Source organism: Brienomyrus brachyistius, chromosome 17, assembly GCF_023856365.1.
Source record: "Brienomyrus brachyistius isolate T26 chromosome 17, BBRACH_0.4, whole genome shotgun sequence".
NCBI lineage: Eukaryota > Metazoa > Chordata > Actinopteri > Osteoglossiformes > Mormyridae > Brienomyrus > Brienomyrus brachyistius.
The window spans coordinates 18,064,877-18,085,513 of NC_064549.1; the positions used below are offsets into that span (position 1 = coordinate 18,064,877).

The 20,637-nt window shown below is 42.8% G+C and overlaps 1 protein-coding gene across 8 annotated transcripts; it reads left to right on the top strand.

Moving 5' to 3' along the window:
• Positions 1-867: 867 nt before the first annotated feature.
• Positions 868-19,844, top strand: LOC125712391 (uncharacterized). Of its 8 annotated transcripts, none has more exons than XM_048982409.1 (6): positions 868-1,018; positions 1,619-1,734; positions 2,333-2,522; positions 2,727-2,952; positions 3,167-3,331; positions 18,431-19,844. In XM_048982409.1, the coding sequence occupies exons 1-6, from the start codon at positions 1,003-1,005 to the stop codon at positions 18,657-18,659; spliced, it is 942 nt and encodes a 313-aa protein (XP_048838366.1). In that variant the 5' UTR covers positions 868-1,002; the 3' UTR covers positions 18,660-19,844. The 8 variants fall into 8 exon arrangements, 6 of the variants coding, with proteins under 6 accessions (XP_048838366.1, XP_048838365.1, XP_048838368.1 ...); XR_007383292.1 differs by lacking the exons at positions 868-1,018; positions 18,431-19,844 and adding exons at positions 4,309-4,965; positions 5,051-5,314 and having other exon boundaries at positions 1,160-1,734; XM_048982412.1 differs by lacking the exons at positions 868-1,018; positions 18,431-19,844 and adding exons at positions 5,611-5,659; positions 5,819-6,010 and having other exon boundaries at positions 1,167-1,734.
• The last annotated feature ends 793 nt before the right edge of the window (positions 19,845-20,637 follow it).

A 20,637-nucleotide genomic window follows, 5' to 3' on the forward strand; every position in this document is an offset into this window, starting at 1 on the left:
TAATCAGGGGGCATGGAACGGACACATGAGAAACGGACGAGCCGGGCATGACAGTATCTTATTTTAAAATACATTGTGATGTATCTTTCGGGGCGGCATGGTGGTGCAGTGGTTAGCACTGTTGCCTCACACCTCTGGGACCCAGGTTCGAGTCTCCGCCTGGGTTACATGTGTGTGGAGTTTGCATGTTCTCCCCATGTCATCATGGGGTTTCCTCCGGGTACTCCGGTTTCCCCCCACAGTTCAAAGACATGCTGAGGCTAACTGGACTTGCTAAATTGCCTGTAGGAGTTCATGTGTGAGTGAATGGTGTGTGAGTGTGCCCTGCGATGGGCTGGACCCCCATCCTGGGTTGTTCCCTGCCTCGTGCCCATTGCTTCCGGGATAGGCTCCGGACCCCCCGCGACCCAATAGTATAAGCAGTTTGGAAAATGGATGGATGGATGTATCTTTAACTATACCTGGGGAACAATGCTGTTGTAGACCATGTTATCAACCATGGGTTAAGCATGAGGGAAGCTGAGCAGAAAATCCAGTCTAACCTAAATCACTTCACAGTGGAACTATTCAGATCGTGTCATCTCCTACAGAACTGCTTTATGACTTGCTGGCCATAACCCAGAACGTCGTAAGTAAAGCAACTTTCACCATCAAAACCATCTGCCAGAAACACTTAGTTGGAATTCCAACACTTATTTCTGTGTTATTGCGAGGTCGCCTCGTAAACAATCCTTATTGATCATCTGCCTGTAAACTTGCCACGCCCACACACAACCCACCACCTACAGAAACTACTAAAATGGAAGCATGGCTGCAATTGAGTAGTCGGTGAAATAACCCGGAAGTGTCTAAGTGGCAGATATAACAAGAGCTGTTCGAATTCTCTAAAATGTCAAGGATTGTTGCTTCACTATTTCCTTTATCTCCTTTAGTATGGGGTACATATTATACTTATCTTCCATAATTTAACTATTATTTTCATACTGAGATGCATCTCGATAAATGTGTGAACAGGAAGGTGAGCGTGAGCAACTATTCTCTATGTGACAGTCGTTTCGTTTCAGTTACGGGAACTGTAGCCTATGTTCCTTTTAATAGTTAAATTCCAACTTTGGTAATGTAGTAATATTTTTCACCGTGTTGTCCACGGTATATAAATATAGTGAGCGTGAAGTAACACGATAAGCATGCACGTGGTTAAACGGCCTTTTTGTAGTTCAGTTTCGGAATATTGTAGTTTTACACGACGGAGCCACGTCAATAACATTCGCCGTCGCATAGTTGTGTAGTCTAGCACAGTCCGATTTTGTTAGCACCGCTATTAATTTTTTCTAGGTTCTTATGACTTTTACTGCACACCTTTCCTTCATTTCATGACGTTTCCATCGAGATTAAGGAAAAGTGACTAGGAAAGGGACACAGGACATAATATTTGACCGCAACCTAGGAGTTGTTTGAGACATGTCGAGAAGACGCTGTATTCTGCTCTGCGAGCAGAAGTGTCCTTTGTATGTTCTGCCAAAGGCAGAACCACAAAGAACTCGGTGGTTGAAATTCATTTTTGCCACTGTTCCCTCCACGGTTCCAAATGTCTCACTGTGTGCTCGACACTTTACAGAGGACTGCTTTAAAAACCGAAAGCAATTCGACGCTGGATTTTCGCAGTTGTTAGTAATGAAGAACGGGGCAGTTCCAACTGTATGTGGTCCGACGGGAGACACAGGTTCACAACCTGTAAGTATGCATTATTATTTGTGAATTTCTGGTGTTTTAAACAAATAAGGTAGTTACTACGAGTGTTCAAGTGTGGAAGTGGATTTATGATTACAAGCTGTAATGTTATGGTCACATTCCGCTGTAAGCTTCTGCTATTCAGCTAAGTTTCTATTACCACGGTATTACGCAGATTTCTGCCTTCCTGTCGAGAATCCTGTGTCCGTTCACGAGCAGCTTGGAAACCATCGGATATTACAATGAACTGTCCCCAAAAAGAAACAAAACAAAAGCGTTTCCTTAGAAGAAAGCATGCGAATTTTCTGTCTAGTCAATCTAAACCTTCTTCAGTCGTAATCTTCGTATAATTTATCCCTTTCGAGGAATACATTGCTTTAGAAATAATCATGAAATGGTAGTTCTCACTTTAGTGCAGTGCTGCGACGGGCATGAAGCTCTTTGCAGCCGAAACAACTCGGCAGAGACATTTTAAGCGCGTATGCATGTTTATTTGCGTGTGTGGTCTGTTACTTTCACAGGGTACAGTGGTGTTCGACGATTTCCTAAATGTTTTCCTCTGATACAAAATTAATTAACGTAATTTGCCCCTTTATGTTAGAGTACATCACAGCAGGACCCCGGTACCCAACAAGACTCCACTACAACCAGATTTCAACATGTCCAGTGCCAAACGGACCCTCCACAGACTGCTTCCGTGGGAACACAATCTGTAGCATTTGCAAAGCGGAAATCAGTAGGCACACAGTTGTCCAGGGGAACACTGAAGGAAGCGCACATGAGAAGCAAAGGTATAAGGCATTAAGATGGTTTTTGTATTTGAGATAAAGTACCCAAAATTGCGGTATATTAAATAAATACTGTTATGTGGACTGTAGGAAGTAGTGCTTATAGTTTTCTAAAATTATTATTATTATTACATTTGACTTGTCTCAGGCTCACGGTTTGGTATTATGTTACCGCAGAAAAATATTTATTTTTCCTTTTATTAACAGGCATCCAGACAATTGTGTCTTTTGACAGTGTTGGCACCAGACCTACTTCCCATTACCCAGATTTACCACTGGCCTCTAGATCAATAAAGGGTTCAGGGTTGCAACCTATCAAGAGATCTAGACTGGAGGAGGAGGAAGGAGAGACTTCCGCTGAAGTCAAAGAAGAGCCTCTGGACTCGACTTACAACCCTGGAGATTCTGTACTTGCAAAGGAATCTGACATATCGTAAGTTTTGTTTATTGGCTGTGGATTACTATTATTATCCATTAGAGTTTGGGGAGGGGGGTATTTGGGAAGCAAAAATTTATTGTTCGTTTTGTTTTATGTTAGGTGTGAGACATGGGCCATGTGCAGTGACACGAAATATATTGCTTTTGAAATCTGCCTCAGACAGCTGTTTGAAAACTGTCCAGTGTGTAAGAGAGACTGTGATTTCCAGTGATGAAGAATGGGGACTTACGTGGCATTCACTCAGCGTTGTCCAAACTGCAATTACTCCAGACAGTGGGGGAGCCAGCCCACTGTTGGAAGTACCCGAGTTGGCAACCTACAAATATCAACAGCCACATACTTCAGCGGTGCTTCCATCATCCAACCGGAAAAGGTATTGCAGTTAACATCGATAGCAAACAAAAATTGCCAGCTGTGGACATTTTCTAAAACTTGTTGTAAAATGTTGTGGATGTTCTGTAGGATATATTCATTTAGACAGGCTTTAGGCCCGGATGGTGTACCATGCATGTAATTGGTACTGGAATCTGGTTCATTTTTCTTACAACCTGAAATTAAAAATGACACACGTCTACAAGAGGTACTGTTACATAAAAAATTACAACAAAGACAAAATTACTCAGGGGCTGCATCACTGCAGAGAACAAATATATATCCAAGAGGCAGCATCTGTTTTACTGTAAAACTTTATTACACCAACAATATGGTGTTATCGCAGGAGATTCCTTTTACATATTGTTCATTGCAAACATAACTACAGTCTCTTTGTGACAGGTTGTGTTCACTTCCCTCGCAATTTTGTGATCCCATTATACTTGCTATTTGCTGCAAGGTGACGGTATGGATAAACCTAAATAATATAGGCATGTCTTGTAAAGTGTGCTTTATGAATTAAACTATGGAGGACAATATACACCATGTGACTTTAATATTAAGTGTTTTATACTTATTTATTAATAATTGCACTGTGTTCATTCACCGCCAGTGACTTTAAGCAAGACAGTTAGGCTATTGAACATGAAGTGCACACATACAAACAAATATATTACAAACATTGAAAGATATTAGCCGGAAAACTGCATATATAACTAGCTTTTTGGCGTTAAGGTTTAAACTTGATTTATGTGAGGGAACGCAAACCTTTCAAAAAATATTTTCCCACCTAGATGTCTCAGGGGCTCCGTATATCACAGCTGATCAGAAATACATCACTATAAAATATATTTATTTTTATTTGTATTGTGTAAAATCATATTCGCTAAAATTATGGAGTGATTTGTACTCGTGAAAAGTATTTTGCATATTTGTGGATCGCCTTACATTTATGACCTTGCTCCTTTTTATTTGCAGATTTTGTCCTGCAATTCCTACCACAGCTGATCTGTAGAAAAAAAATCCATAAATTGAAGGTGCAGTCGTGATATATATCTTTATCGAATATGAGATTTTGGTCATATCGCACAGCCCTATCTGCTATACAGAAAGTATGTCACGGGCACAAACATACACACAAAGAGCCAGTTAAGGTACAGATGTATAGAAAATTCAATTAACTGAGCAGATATTCAATGTGTTTTTCTGAAGTGTAAGTGTATGTATTACAGGGTATAAAGCTATGGTTTTCTTAATAATTATATAAAATCTCTTTGGTTAGATGAAATGGGAATTCATTCATCTTTTTATAAAAACTTAGCTGATTGCTATCCTGCACTGGATATCTATCCCAGGATGCACAGGGCACAAGGTTGGGGTCTGTTAGTATTTGTCTAACCTTTCTGAGCAATGCCCCCACCATCTTTTTCATATAGGATTCTAGGTGAACATTTCAGTGAATTTTGTTCTGGGTAGTTTTCCAGTGCACAAATCCATTTTACTGATGATTTACTGCAGTAGTATAAAATGCATTAGATCTTTAATAGAATATGTGTAGCAATTGTTTCATTGGTAATCACTAGATTTTACATTTTGCTCAAGATTGAAAATGAATATATTATACGAAACTGACATGTTTTGATTGATTTCAACATTGATCATTGAAGCATGGCTGTAAGTGAGGTGAACATGAATGATGGGCTGATGAAGCTTCATGAAGCTTTCTGGCATTCCTAGTAAAGTGCCAGAATGTATTTTGAGTCTTCAAACCTTTTTTTCCCAACATAGAGACCCTAAGTGGGGTTCGACAGCGCTTCGAACAATCTGAGAATGAAGTATATGCATTTGCATCAAATGAATAATGTGGCTGGTATGACAGCAGGGTCAGACTGTGTTATACTAAACATTTCGGTTAACTTGTATGTATTTTCAGTCTATGTATTTACAATAAAATATTGTGTTGGATCTGGGACGAACACATTAATTGTTGTTAACCTGCTGCCAATTAGGTGCTGCGATGCCTGTCACAGTTTTCACTTATTGCAGTTTAGAGGGGAGTTTTTAAACTGGAGAGGTGGGAGACTGGGGAGAGAAACAATGAGGTGTTGGCGACTTGGGTTGTAGCTTGACAGTCTCATGGGGGCAATGAAGATATTTAGCACATTGAGGATGTGTTATTGCCGTATAATAGATGTTTGGAGCAAGGCAAACTTGGCCAATACAATAATGGTAAATAATATGAATATAATTTACATTTATTCATTATGCTTTTATTCAAAGTGACTTACAGTAAAACAAGAGAATGGAAAGCCAGCCTCCCCCATGGCAGGTGAGAATTGGCTCATTGAACAAGCAATTACACTAATAATAATTATAAAAATTAATAACTAATTTCGTATTTTGCCATTTCAATATTCATTCACCTTATTGGGAGACATTAGCTCAGACTATTTCAAAACATTTGAGGATCGCCTCTTGCCATTTTCAGTTTCGAAGAGGCGGCAGCATGTCAACACCCCTGACAGCTCAGGATGAATCGGATGTCATCGGTCACGTGATATTGCATAAATGAAGCAAGCTCCGACTCCCAGCTTTGAGTTGCTGGGCATCACTTTGACAAGGAAATCTCTGAAGTTCTGTATTGTATGTCCCATCACTAGTGGACATTGTCAGCAACCAATAGGTGAGCTCTCTCCAGCACCAAACAGGAAGCAGTGAATTGGATACACGATCTCAGGTAGGGTATACAGACATGGCAGAGACTCCATTAGGCTTCCGAAGCAGTAGTCCTTTCGTGGAGTGATGCACTGGGGAAAAGGAGGAGAAACTGGTAGAATTACGTTTGGAGTGAGCAGGAGTGCGTCTAACATGTTTTTCCATTTGTACCGTGATTGAGGCGAGAGGGAAAAAAGTTAGCCATAAATGGTCCCAAAAAGAAGAGTAATAAAAACAACAAAAATAATAATAATGAATAGAAGAAAAAATAATCCCAAAAAGAATCTAGTTTCTGTCTTGCGAATAGTGACTTTGAAAAATCATAGTCTATAACAAAAAACTGTGATTAATGACTTGTTTTTTTTTTAGATGTGAATTTGTGTCACACTTGAGTCTTTAAAAGTAGGTTACTCTGGAGTAGGTTATGTTTCAGGTATGCTGTTTTCAAACAGGGCTTAGAGCAATCAAGGAGAAGTTGGTACATTACTCTCGAAAAGGAGTGAGTTGTGATGGACAAAATGATGCTTCCTGCACCGTTTGCTGTACTTTTTGACTCCACTAAATGGTGCCCTTGATTTGCTTTGGGGCATAATTTGTGCCCTTTTATGAACAGGGAGCACCATCTATTGGGGTAAAAAAAAACACAGCAAAATTGTTCATAAAGCAGATTTTTTTTCTATCCAGTGACTGGTAAAGTTAGCTGGATATTTCATCCAAGTCTTCCAGCTGTAATATCTTTCTTCAAGCAAGCCAGGCAGTTTTTCATCAAGGACTTTTTATGTCCACAGGCAGATCAAGATTTTTGCGTTTTGAGCCCTTTTGCTATGTGTCTATATCTCCGAAAAGAGGTAATCTCTGCTGTAATGAGATATCAGCATAGCATTTTGATTTGATAGCAACTTTTGCACACACTTTCATTTTCCAGATTGCTTTACAAGTTAATTTTAATTCATATTATGTTATACTATTAAAATCACAATCTTTAATCTTTATTTTATGTTTTTCTCCTCTTCTTCGTCTCCTTTGACTGTCAGGTTCGGTGCATGCCCTGCTCCTTTGTTATGTCTGTTCTCTCTTTGGCCAGCAAGTGTCGCTGGCCATCCTGTGTTCTTCACTCATAGTGTTTCTCAATTCTTTTGGCCACTGCTTGGCTTAATGGGCTAAGCGGTCAGCCATTGCTGGGTGATATGACCTCAAATCAGTATCACGATAAACAGAACATTTTACCTCGATTACGATTAATATATGACTTATTTTATTTTTGCTTTTTTTGCTCTCATATTTCATAGACAAGATCTGTACCATAAATATGCTCAACTATTTAAGCGGGTATTTTTATATATGTATGTGTGTTTATATATATATGTGTGTGTGTGTGTGTATGTGTGTATATATGTGTATATATGTGTATATGTATGTATGTATATATATATATGTATGTATATATATATATATATATATATATATATATATATATATATATATAATAAAAAAAAAATTTATGAAAGACTATATCTTTATAATTTAAAAATAATGGAAGAAAACACACAGAGATGAACCATTTATGGTTATTCATTGAATATTTCAAGCAACTGAAATCAAAGCATAAATTTATGATGGTATATGTTATTGTTTATATATATATATATATATATATATATATATATATATATATATATATATATATTAGATAGATAGAACATTTATTTTGTGTTTTTTTCTTGGTTTATCATGTATTTGTGTATTTCAGTTACAGCCGCTTGTTTTTGCTCCATGTTCCCTGTTTGTATAGTATGTTCAGTTTTTTCTTGTTTTAGTTTTCCTTGGTGTTTGGACCACTCTGTATCTGTTGATTGACCCCATCTGCTCCTCATTGCCACTAGTTTGTAGCAGCCCATACCTATTACTTGTTAGCCAGTTGTTTCTTCAGCTGGTCATTATGGTTGTCAATGTGTTAGTTCCTGCATTTTATATGTTCTGCTCTTTGTTTGAAGCCCCATGTCTTCTAGCTGTATGTTTAGTATTAGTTCACTTTTAGTTATAGTTTAGTTCTTGTTCTCACCTTGTTAGGAGAAAGCGCCGTAGCTTTCACTCCTACAATCTAGTTATGTTGGAGAAAGCGCCGTAGCTTTCACTCCTACAATCTCCTGTGTGAGGAAGCGCCGCAGCTTACTACTCACACACTTCCACTTCTAGGACCCAGGAATAATCGAGACAGCACACGTCTTTCTGTTTCACTTGCGCAAGGGTGCCCACTTCAGGTGCAACAGACAGTATCTGCGCCTCTGTTGAGTGTCACACAGGACAGTCCCTTGGCTTCTTTATTTATAGGGTAGGGGAGGGGTTACATGGGTCTTGTCTTTAACTAGTCAATGCTGTGTGAGGCCTCCGTGAAACAGGGTTAATACAAAGCATTACATATCTCAAGGTGGGCCCCCTGCTATGTTGACAGAATCTGTTTCCTTTCTCAAGGTCTCTTATTCCTGCGTCACAATCTGGTAGGCCCCTGTGAGGACATCTTGTCTGCAACCCTTTCTGGGCCATGGGTTAGTTGTTAAGGGTTGCACGTACACATATAGGAGGATAATAATATGATAAAATACACAGATACACTCTAACAGTCCCTCCTGTTTATCATGTTAATTATACATTTGCTGTGATATAAAAAGAGACAAGGGTGTAGCATCTCTAAACTTCGGGACTGGGCCATGCCGGTGAGGATTTCGGCCCGTCCGTCATGGTGCGTCATGCATCCACCCCTGCTCCTCTTCATCTGCATCTGTTTCCATGTTTTGGGTGAGGGACAAAAACATATTCTCCTGGGCTCGGAAAGCAGAGCTCAGGGCAGAATTAATCATTATACGAAAACAAGGTATCACTGTGATACAACAACAGAAGAACATCACAAAGAATGCAAAAAATGGTATACTCAATTTGAGTAATATGGACCACCAAGCCCCGGTAGTGAACCAGGACATCCAATAGTCGTTCTGCGTCCTTGTGTCGGTGGTCATAGCAATTTACAAGTCCTTCAGCCTTTGCATTGCCTTAGTCATGTTGGGTGAATGCACATTGTCAGGAATGTATGTACAACAGGTTTGGTTCAACAATACACACACTCCTCCCTGCGCTGCAGTGAGAAGATCTAGCGCCATGCGATTCTCTATCACCATTTGCCTTTGTAGCAGTTAGTCAAATTCTTATTGGATACCACATCATATACATATCGATACCAATAGTTCCGTAGGAATGGATGGGTTTCGTCTCCTTTTATGCTAGTGAGGTGCACTCCGTCCGGAGTCCACCTTTTCTTCTCCTGCACCTCAGTGTCTGGTACCAGCCATAGAATCAACATTACCATAAGACAGAAAAGACTTCCTAATATTCCCTTAGCCCACCATGGACACCCTACCAGAGCCATCCTAAAGGAGTACAGTTCAGCTGTTTTCTTCACCGGGTTGAGACAACGAAAACCTATTGTTTCTTCGTGCCTTTGTAGCGGACTTCCACTGTTACTCCGCGAATGAGGCGTCTGGTAAGGGCAGAATGAGCAGTGGGACACCAGGCATTTGGCAACTGTGATTGCATCGCAATGTTTTACTGGGTATATCTCCACCCACTTTGAAAAAGTGTCTATTATCACTAGGCAGTATTTCACTCCCTTTGACCATGTTAATTCCACAAAGTCCATATGTATTGCCTGAAACGGTTGTGTAGGGTTAGGGAATTGGCCTCGTTTGGGTCTTAGATTGCCCTGCGCATTATGTTTACAACATATAAGGCATGCTCTACAGTAGTTTTTTGCAAAATTGGAAAAATTTATAGTGTAAAAATGTTGTTGTATTATATGTACCATCCCTCCTGTTGAGACATGGGTTACCCCATGACTCACAACCGCGGCGGTTTTATACAGGCTGCGGGGTAAGATAGGTTTTCCGTCTAACTTGAATAGGTCTTTCGCTTGTGTGGCTCCTCGCGAAATCCACTTGTCTTTCTCTGACGTAGGAGCTTGTTGTTGTGCATCATATAGTACATCTTGTTCTATAAGGAATAACCCCTTCTCTGTTTTTTCTGGCGTTTGCTGGGCTGCTGCCTTTGCGGCTTGGTCAGCAACGCATTGCCTTTCGTTTCCTCTGAATTATCAGTCTGGTGTGCTTTGCATTTACATAACGCGAGTGTCTTTGGTTTTTGTACAACGTCTAACAATCGAAGTAGAAGTGCTGCGTGTCAAGGTTGTTCCTTGAGAACTTTTAAACCCTCTGTTTTTCCACACTGCTGCGTGGTGGTGCACTGCAGAGAACACGTATTGACTGTCCGTATATATTGTAATCTCCTGTCCTTCATGTATTTCACAGGCTCTGATTACAGCATATAATTCTGCTGCTTGGGCTGAGCATGTGGATGGTAAGGCTCCTGCCTCTATTACTTTGTCTTTAGTCACAACTGCGTATCCAACCTTATTTTCCCCGTATCTGTCTTTGGCTGCAGAGCCATCGACAAATAAGGTTACGGCGCTTGGAATTGGAGTTAGTGCAATATCAGCGCGAGGTTTTGTCTGTTCCTGTATTTCAGTTTTGCATACGCCACTATTTGATCTCCTCGGGCTACGAATGTTGCTTCTGGTTTAGTTTATTTATTTTTATTTTTTTTTTTAGCTTTCTGAGCGTGTTGGGCATACTCAACGGCTTGCTGCCCTGTACCTGTGTTTTGATGGACCCAGTATTTATCAATATACTTCTTTAATTCAGGTTTTAACCCTGCTAGGAAAGCCCGTTTTAATTGTTGTTGTTACACCCCGTTCTCGTCCTCCCCATGAGGAATCCCAGAGTTTGTCCTGAACAACGGGCGTACCCTGTCCAAGAAATCCTCTGGCTCTTCGCCTTCCTTTTGCATACATTGGGCTATTCTCCCATAATCAACTCGTCTTGTAAATGTTGTTTCTAGTCTCTGTCTCAAGTCGCCCAATGCTAGTTGTAATTGTGGGTCATCGTGACCGAGGGGCAAATTGTTTGCTCCTTGTCCAGTAAAGTCTCCAGCCACCCGGCCCCATTTATGATTAAGTAATTGTCTAAAACAGCGGAACAGCTCTCTTCCATTTAGGTGAAAACTGACCTGCAACTCAGTCATGGCGGACCAGAATTCAGGTACTCCATCCTCTATGGGTGGAATGCCTTTTAGGGCAGCAGCCCTATCTTCCGCTGTCCAGGGGCGGTATACTAATATTGTTGCTGGTGAGGCTTGGCCTCCTTCGCCAGGGGCTATACGGGGGTTTGCAACTTCTACCATGGGAGCAAGCAGTTCAGATTCATCCTCGGAATCCGAACGGTACCATTGTGTTTTTTTTTATTCTCGGGATTTATTCGCATTCGTAAATGCGGGTCTGTCGCTCTCGTTTGGTGTGGCCTTGCACTCCCTCCTTCAGCTCCCCGCACAGCAGGAAGTGGGGGGTCTGGCATGTTATGCTATGGTGGGGGATGCTGTAGTACTGGTGGGCCGTCCGCTGGTGTCTGCGGGGGAGCAGACGGCGGTGTTTCCTCGTCTATGTTAACAAGGGCCGCTTGCAGCGTCTCCTTTTTCTTTTCCTGTTTCTTTTTTCTGGCTATATCACGGAGTTTGCTTTGTTCTAACCAAACATCGGATAAGACATATTCTCGTCTTTTCTGTACTTTGTCCTTGCCTGTACAGCGGCCGGACATCATTTCTAATTTCAATTCTGTCTGTAATCTCAGAATATTTTCTGTACTCAGGGTTCCTGAAAACCCATGCTTTTTCCGCCATTTTTGGTTGCTTATTATTCCTGCCCCCTCCTTATACCTTTCCATGAATTTCTCATCACCCGCTAATTCTACCTTGCTTTGACTTTGCCCCATTGTTTTTTATATACAAAAAATAATAACCCCTAAGTGCAAGTCCCTGGCATGAGACCTCGGGAGGACACTGGCACGGCCTTCTACTGTCCTCTAAAGAGACAGCGGTGTCAGTTTTCAGGGGTGAAACCCGTCCTTTTTCCCTTGGTCACCAGTATGTTGTTGCACCTAGGCCGGGTGTATGGGGCCGCTACTGCCCTCTCAACTCACACCCGCTTTCCCTGCTGCAGCGTCGTGCTTCTCACCTGGTCCTTCCTTTATGACGAAGTGGTTCTAGTTCTTGTCCGGGGACCCGTCAGGCGCCACCCCAGCCGTCAGGGAACAGTTCTAACCACCGGCCTGTGGCGAATTCACGTCGCAGGTCTTTCACTCACTCCCTATGAGCGAGACTGTCGACAGCTTTCGGTGTCGTTCGTCGGCGGACTGGTCGGCGCCCTCTGGTATCTCTCTCCGGATCCGGCTCGAAGGACCAATTTATGTTAGGAGAAAACGCCGTAGCTTTCACTCCTACAATCTAGTTATGTTGGAGAAAGCGCCGTAGCTTTCACTCCTACAATCTCCTGTGTGAGGAAGCGCCGCAGCTTACTACTCACACACTTCCACTTCTAGGACCCAGGAATAATCGAGACAGCACACGTCTTTCTGTTTCACTTGCGCAAGGGTGCCCACTTCAGGTGCAACAGACAGTATCTGCGCCTCTGTTGAGTGTCACACAGGACAGTCCCTTGGCTTCTTTATTTATAGGGTAGGGGAGGGGTTACATGGGTCTTGTCTTTAACTAGTCAATGCTGTGTGAGGCCTCCGTGAAACAGGGTTAATACAAAGCATTACATATCTCAAGGTGGGCCCCCTGCTATGTTGACAGAATCTGTTTCCTTTCTCAAGGTCTCTTATTCCTGCGTCACAATCTGGTAGGCCCCTGTGAGGACATCTTGTCTGCAACCCTTTCTGGGCCATGGGTTAGTTGTTAAGGGTTGCACGTACACATATAGGAGGATAATAATATGATAAAATACACAGATACACTCTAACACACCTACTTGTATTGACCCCTTGTCATCCTTTGTTTTCAGGTTCTCCCTTTGTTCTGTTTTGTGTAATAAACCCTGATTATGAGCCGCTATGTGGTTCATCCCTCGTTTATCATGTCTCACCGTAACACTTGACCACCTAAATATTTCTCATTACCTCTTCCTGTAGTTCGTCTTTTGTTCCTTTTTACAGTATGTATTCAAACTGCATTGCTGTTTTCTCAATGGTCGATTGCACCTTTGGAGCCATGTCACTAAATTATTACAGCTGTGTGCATGTGTGCTTTATTGCAGTTACAGGAGTATTCAATGGTAGTGCTTTCTGAATGACAGCATGACGCTAACTGTATTCTGATGATAACTGTGTTCAAGGTTATACAAAAAGTGTTTAGGAGGTCTGCAAATCTGTGTGTACCAGATGGTTTGCTTTATGGTGTAAAATAATACTTATTATTGAGTTTAAAGTTTAAAAGTAAGTGAGTGTGTGGGGGGGGGGAGATTTATATGTTATGTTCTGATCACTCATGCTGTCTGCCTTCCTTTCCACATGTCTGGATGGTGCCCAGGGTGGCACATATCTGGTTTTCTTTCATTTTTTTTTGTCTTCACTTTTTCCTGTTTTTGTATTCTGTCTTGATGATGATGTAATTGATCACAATACACCCATGTAAAGCACCCTGAGGTGACTCTGTTGTGCAAGGCGTTATATAAAAATTTAATTCAATAATTAAGCAACCTTGTTTAATTCTATTGTATGCATTTGTATTATGTCTCCACAAGGGGGCATACTAGAATCATAACATTAATGGAGTTTTTAATTAATAGAGCTTATCTGGCAAATGGCTCTAAAGTTAGAAGCCTGACAACCATTAAACCTGCTATTAATAACTGAAAATACCCTCATTTTATGGTATTAGCCTTCAACGAAATTAAACAAATATTACAAAGTATGGTATTTTAAAATAATGTTTTCAAATGAACCAAGTAACAAAACAAACAAGCTTTTATTTATACAAGTACAAGCTTGGGGGTCATAGTGCAGGGTTAGCTAATGTGCAGTGCCCCTGGAGCTGAGGGTTAAGGGCCTTGCTGAAAGGCCCACAGACATGCTGCAGTTCTGCCAAGGCCAGGACTCCAAGCAGAAGTCATCTGGTTACTGATACAGGGACTTAGCTATCTGAGCCACTCGCCACCCCTAATGATAATGACTCCTTGTCGTTCCCCTCCATCAACTTCCCCATGAGGTGCCTCTAACTGAATGATTTATATGTGTCACAACTGACCACTGGCGCTGTTTACAACCAGGAAGGAATACTATTGGTTTCTATTAAAATTAGGGCTTTATTTAAGATTTTTAACACACATTAAAAGTATATGGATATAAACAGTATTGTGTCATCCTATATCTTGTTTTGAAAAAATATAATACCGTAAAAATTTGATATGGGCTACCACCCAGCCCAAGCTTAAGCAATGTAGTTTTTTTTTCTACTCTTTTTCAAATGAACTATGTGAGCCTCCTCAGTCCTTGCGGAGGCCTCCTGATTGAGAACCACTGCTGTAGACTGAAACATTCATAACGGTTGAGAATATAAAACTTAAATTGACGTTCTATGCATGATATTCACTTTCATCTCAGTTTGACCAACACTGGAAAAATATCCTGAAATGCCTTATCCCCTCTGGCAATCTTCTGTCCTGATGTCATTACATGGCTTCTCTATGGCTTGAAGTAGGGACACCTGCCCATGAGGACTCTGATCAGACATTTTCCAACCCTATGGGGGAAATGTGGTGGAAAGTGTAACACAGAGAAACTCTGGTGATTCTGGATCCAAGCTTGAATGTCTACCACCTCATGAAAACTGACATTGTCCCAGATAATTGTGTAGTGAATCTGATGGTCTTTGACATGGATATATCTTGTTTGTGCTGTAATGAGAATTCTTGGCAAATTCTCAAGGAAAATAAGAAGATGTGCACTGTTGTATGGTCCAAGTGAAGTGTGGTGGTGTAGAACTCCATGTATTCTTATGGCAGCATGCATGGGAAAGTTACTCCCATGCTGACTTGGAAATCCACTTTGGCATGCTGTTCAGTGATGATCTATACATGCCATCTCTTTTTCATTTCATTTACATTTATTTTTATTTAGCAAATGATCTTGTCCAAAGTGGCATGCAAATAGCGCATTACAAGCATACGTACTGTGCTGCCAGATCTGGGAGGGGCAGGGATAGCCACTTAGAGACTTTTGTTTTGAAGTGTAAAGTGGCTTTTATTCTGAAGAAGGAAGGAAAGAAGAGGAAGTGGATAGTGTTCTCCCAAAATCCACTGGAGGGAAAAGAAATGGACTGTTGAGCAGCAAGCTTGGTGAAAGGGCCCTGGTTGCTTGTTGTTGGGATGGACTTGACTTACTGACCACCTCCAGAGAAGCTACTGGTAGGCAAATGTTTCCATGACTGTTTGGCACCTGCTTGACAATGTGGTTTGACATTGGTCCAGAATGGAAATTGGTCCTTATGTGTGCTGATGTTCAATATTTGGCCTGCAGTGTTGTTGAAAATGCACTATGTAACTGATGTTATACTTTTGAAGATACAAGAACATAGGATGTGTTGCAGTATATGTCATGTGCATGTGTAGTGGCACAAGGGTAGAAATTGGAATTTGTCTACTACACCCCCTGCAAATTTGTGATTTCAGCTTTGGGAGCTCTTTTGGAGCTAAACTGTTGGAAGAAACTTTTAATGCCAATCCCCAATGCAATCTTCCTTTCTACATTCCTCTTTGCAAGCCTAATGTTATTTTTTTAACTCAACCTGTAAACTTAGATACTCCTGCTTTATTTTGAAATCATTAGTTATTTTCCATTTGTGGAACAGAGCCCTTTTCCTCCTGACTTTATTCAGTTATCCAGAACATATCTGTTATCCAGAACATATCTGTGAATCAAGGGTGTTTCCTTAAATTTGGTATATAAGAGTTCAATAGCCATATTCAATAGCAAGGGACTAAGTGGGAAACCCTGTCAAGTGCCTCTCATCAGCATAAAGTACTGAGACTATACCTGGTTTGTAAGAACAGATGTTTTTGGTGCAGACTATAAAAGCTAAATCCTTGTGATAAAGTGATTACCAAAACAAAACCTTTCCAAAACAATAAATATTCACATTCACCCCTGTAAAATGCCTTTTCTGTATCCAGGGCCTGCGTTCATAGTGAGGTAATGCAGGGTTAAATTTTAGGACCATTATTGTTCCTAATTTACATTAATGATATTGACATCAATACATACAGTAAACTGGTTAAATTTGCAGACAATACCATGGTGGATGCTGTAGCAGATACTGATCTAGCAGCAGAGAGACTCCAGTGGGATCTTGATTCAATTAGGGACTGGGCTGATACCTGGCAGATGACATTTAATGTAAATAAATGTAAAATAATCTATGCAGGGAGCAGAAATATAAAGTACAGATATTTTATGGGTTCCACTAAAATAAAGGTGGCTGATTATGAGAAAAACCTCGGTGTGTATCTTGATGCTTCCATGTCCCACTCTCACCAGTGTAGGGAAGCAATTAAAAAGGTCAATAGGATGTTGGGTTACATCTCTAGGTGTGTGGAGTTTAAGTCAGGAGGTGATGCTACGATTATGCAATTCATCGGTAAGACCTCACCTAGAATATTGTGCAGGTTTTGTCACCATACCTTAAAAAGGACATTGCTGCTTTGGGAAAGGTTCAACGTAGGGCTACAAGAATGATTCCTGGTTTTAGAGGAAAGATTAGTTGAACTGAATCTGTTCAATGACAGGGCAATCCACCCTTCTCTGGTTGAGAACCTTGACCTCAGACTTGATCCTCATTCTGCCCACTTTACACTCAGCTGCACACAGCCGCAGTGCATGCTGCAGGTCACAGCCAGATGAAACCAATAGGACTGTTGTGAATTCTTTCGATTTGAGACTCTTGTTCTGATAATTGTATTGATTCGTTATGGGGCTTTTACGGCAGCATATGTTAGTTAGAGGCTGCCGAGTAAAACGGAATGTTGTCGGGTAAAACGGAGGTTGTCGGGTAAACGAAGGTTGTCGGGTAAAACGGAGGTTGCCATTTTCTTTCTATCTCTATAGCTCTAGTGAGTCACTGCTGATGTAAGCATTTAATGTTCGAATTATATGAATGTTACGTGATTGCCTGTGCGATGTTTACATGGGTTAGCGGAATTTATAAAGTTGTATAAGAGCTAGTCGCGAGTTCACCTGGTGAGTAAATATAACCCGGCTGCGTTCGACGGTTGGACGCATTTAGTGTTAATTATACTGATGTCCAAATGAATGGCTGAGTTTGTTAATGATTGTATAAGTTAAGGGATATAGGCTGTTTGTATAGATACTGCATAGTTCTAATTATAGTGATTTGTGCTTCAGTGCTGAATGTGTTGTTGTAACAGTGCCATATGCCTCAATGTCTTTATTCTGTTTGTTTGTTATAGAGAATTCAGTCTTCAGTTCAGTCCACGTGTCAATCCTGTCCCTTGAGTGCTCCATCTTTTATGTGGGAATTGTAACCTGCTACGTAGTAAAGTTCTTAACTCTGCCTAATGACTCAGTGCTCTCTGACCGGAGCCCTCCAGCGGTCAATCACATCACACACTGGCATCAGGGGGTAGAATTCCTCAACAAGGACCACATGATCTGCAAAAAGCAATGAGCAAGGATATGATCCTGAGGTCACCGAACCAGACCCCCTCTTCCCTTTGGCTATACCTAGAAATGCTGTCCATAAATATAATGAACTTGTTCCCGGTCAGGTGTACAGCACCCACTGGGAACTAGTTTGTCTTACTGCTTGCAATGCAACAGAAACTCCTGCTCCGGTTATACAAGGACCTAATGGGCAATAACAAGACATCCCACACCCCATTCATAAAGTCCACCTTCGTCCAACTTTCTTTGACCAGGATAGAATCTGCATTGTTCCTCCTGGATCCAATGAAGTCTGCACTGGGTAATGCCACCATGCTATCACACCCACTGCCTGACACCCCATAACAGGGGAACACAGAATGACTGTGGCATAATCCACAAATGTGGCTAGTGCTAAGCTGTTCTTTTAAGATGAAGCACAGAGTTATAATGTGTTGCTGTTCAGTAGATTTTTTCTTCAGTGTTGTTTTTGGCTTTGTTTCAGTTCAGATTAAAGGAGATTAAAAAAGGCAATCAGTTTGATGGTGTTTGTGCCTCACTTCATCTTAAACAGTGTTCATGGATAAGCACTCCTCCTCCTCCTCACACTGAATACTGGAACACCACAGGGCTGTGCTCTGAGCCCCTTCCTATATGTATGACTGCAAACCTGCCCATGAGGGCAGTGTGTGGCTCAGTTGGGCGCCAATTGGGGAGGGATTAGAGCGGTGAGAGAGGCTATTCCCCGTGTGCCCCGCAACCCTAAAAGGGCCGCGGCCGTCTCACCCACTCAGGACTTGCCAGTCTCGCTGCCTGCGGCTCCAGCGCCCGTGCAGCCGCCTCTGCCCGCGGCTCCAGCGCCCGTGCAGCCGCCACCCGAGCAGCCGCCGCCACCCGAGCAGCCGCCGCTACCCGCGGATCCGCCGCTACCCGCGGATCCGCCGCCCGAGCATCCCGAGCAGCCACCGCTACCCGCGGATCCGCCGCCTGCGCATCCCGAGCAGGCGCTCCCTCTGCCTCTAGGGACGGTACCCCATGTGACTCCTGATCCTAACCCCACTCCTGTCCCTTCTGCCCTAGTCCCCGAGAAGGTCCCGGACAGTCCAACCGCCGCTCCTCCCTCCTTGGAGGTAGAGGAGCTGGAATGGGACCCCTCGGGGACCCTTCTAATGACTCTTCGGCCCTCACCCCGGCGAACTCGACCCCTACCAAGGGGCCATATGTCTGTGTCCCACCCTGCCCCCTGGCTTGCCCTCCCACCCTGCCCCCTGGCTCGCCCTCCCTCGCCGGCGCTAAGGCTCGGTCGGTGCCTGCGGGTCCTGGCCCCCCGGGTTGGCAGTTGTCTGCGGGTCCCCCTCCACAACCTCGTCACCCTGCCTCACTCCCTCCGCCCGCACCTCGTCGGTCGCCTGCGGGTCCTCCCGCTCTGGCTCGTCGAAGGACGTCGCCGACTGCTGCAGCTCCCCCCCTCTCCTTGCTCTCGCCAGGGTCCCCTCTGACTCCCTTCTCGTCCCCTCTGTCTGTCCCTCGCCCTGCCTCCTCAGTCGTTCCGAGGTCCCCTCCTGCTCTGGCCTCCCAGCCGCCTGCAGCCCCTCCGGCTGCCTCCCGTCGCCCGCTGGGGCTCCCTCGCACTCCCCTTAGTTCACCCTCCTTCTCTCCCTACTCTCCTTTATTCGTCCCTCCTTCGTTTGCTCCTCATCCCTTTGTTCTGCCTTTCTCTGCTCCTCATCCCCCGGTGTTCCCTCCAAGCACTCCTGGTCCTTTTGTCCTGCCTGTGCCCTCTGTTTCTCCCTTTCTGCTCTGTCTGTCTGCCTTCCCAGTCCTTTGTCAGATTCTGTCCTACATACTGTCTCTCGCCATGTTTTGTATCTCGGTCCTGTTTCCTGTGCCCCGTTAACAGTTTTGTTCTTCTGTTCCAGGTCCCATTTCCCTCGTCCCGTCCGTCGCCTCCTCTGAGGCGCGCCCGGAGAAGCACGCCTTTGGAGGGGGGTTCTGTCATGCCCGGCTCGTACACTCCTCGTGTGTGCCACGCCCCCTGATTACCCACGTGTGCTTCCCTGATCGTCCACAGCTGTCTCCGATTATTTTGATCAGTCTTGTCTATTTAAGTCCTAGTCTTGCTGGTAACCCTTGTCCGTCATTGTGGTTATGTTGTGGTTCAATGTATCCTGCTGCCTGTTCCCTGAATAAACCCCTAGTTTGCCCTGATTCCTGCCTGTGTGCCCAGTCCTTGGCCACCTGCCCGCACGATCGCCGCAAGGTTCCGCACCGATCGTGACAGTATTTGGCATTTCAATATATTTTATTTTAGTTTGTAGCCAGCTGGGAGTCTTTATAATCCTGTAGTTAGGAATCACATATCCTGGACTTTCTCAGTTAGCCGTTCTTCAAATCTACAAGCTATTCTTGTTATCATTCTGATCTTAAGTTAGAAAAAATATTTATATTCAATCCTCGGTCTGACCTCTTTCTGACTCACTGTTACTTTTCCCCAGCCAATGAACAATTGAGGTTTGTCCGCGTCCTGAGTGGAGCCTCTGCACCCTCTGGGGTCTAGGCACAGGGAACACACTTTCACTGACTGGGGCATGGTCACACATTTCATTCAATCATAAACTTAATTCATGGCAAATAAATTATTTCTTTATCTGTTTTGGCATTAAACTCACCTTAATTGTACTTTGTAAATATGTCAGATTAATGATTTGTAATTTGACATCAAAGTATAGACATTGCAAAATGCAGTTTGGAACGTTTGCAGAAACATTATAAAAGTACATAGTAAGCAATGGTGGCAGTTTGTTTTGATCCCAGATAACTGATCACCATAGTCTTGGCTACATAAAAATGACTAAATGGTGTAGTTGCAACATTCAGTTGAATAAATAAATAAGGAAAACCTAACTCATGTCTCTATTTCTGGCCTCCTCTCATTGAATATGTAGGAGCCCTCATGTGTACGCATGAGCCATTCACACCTGGCTCCTCCCCACCCCCTTCT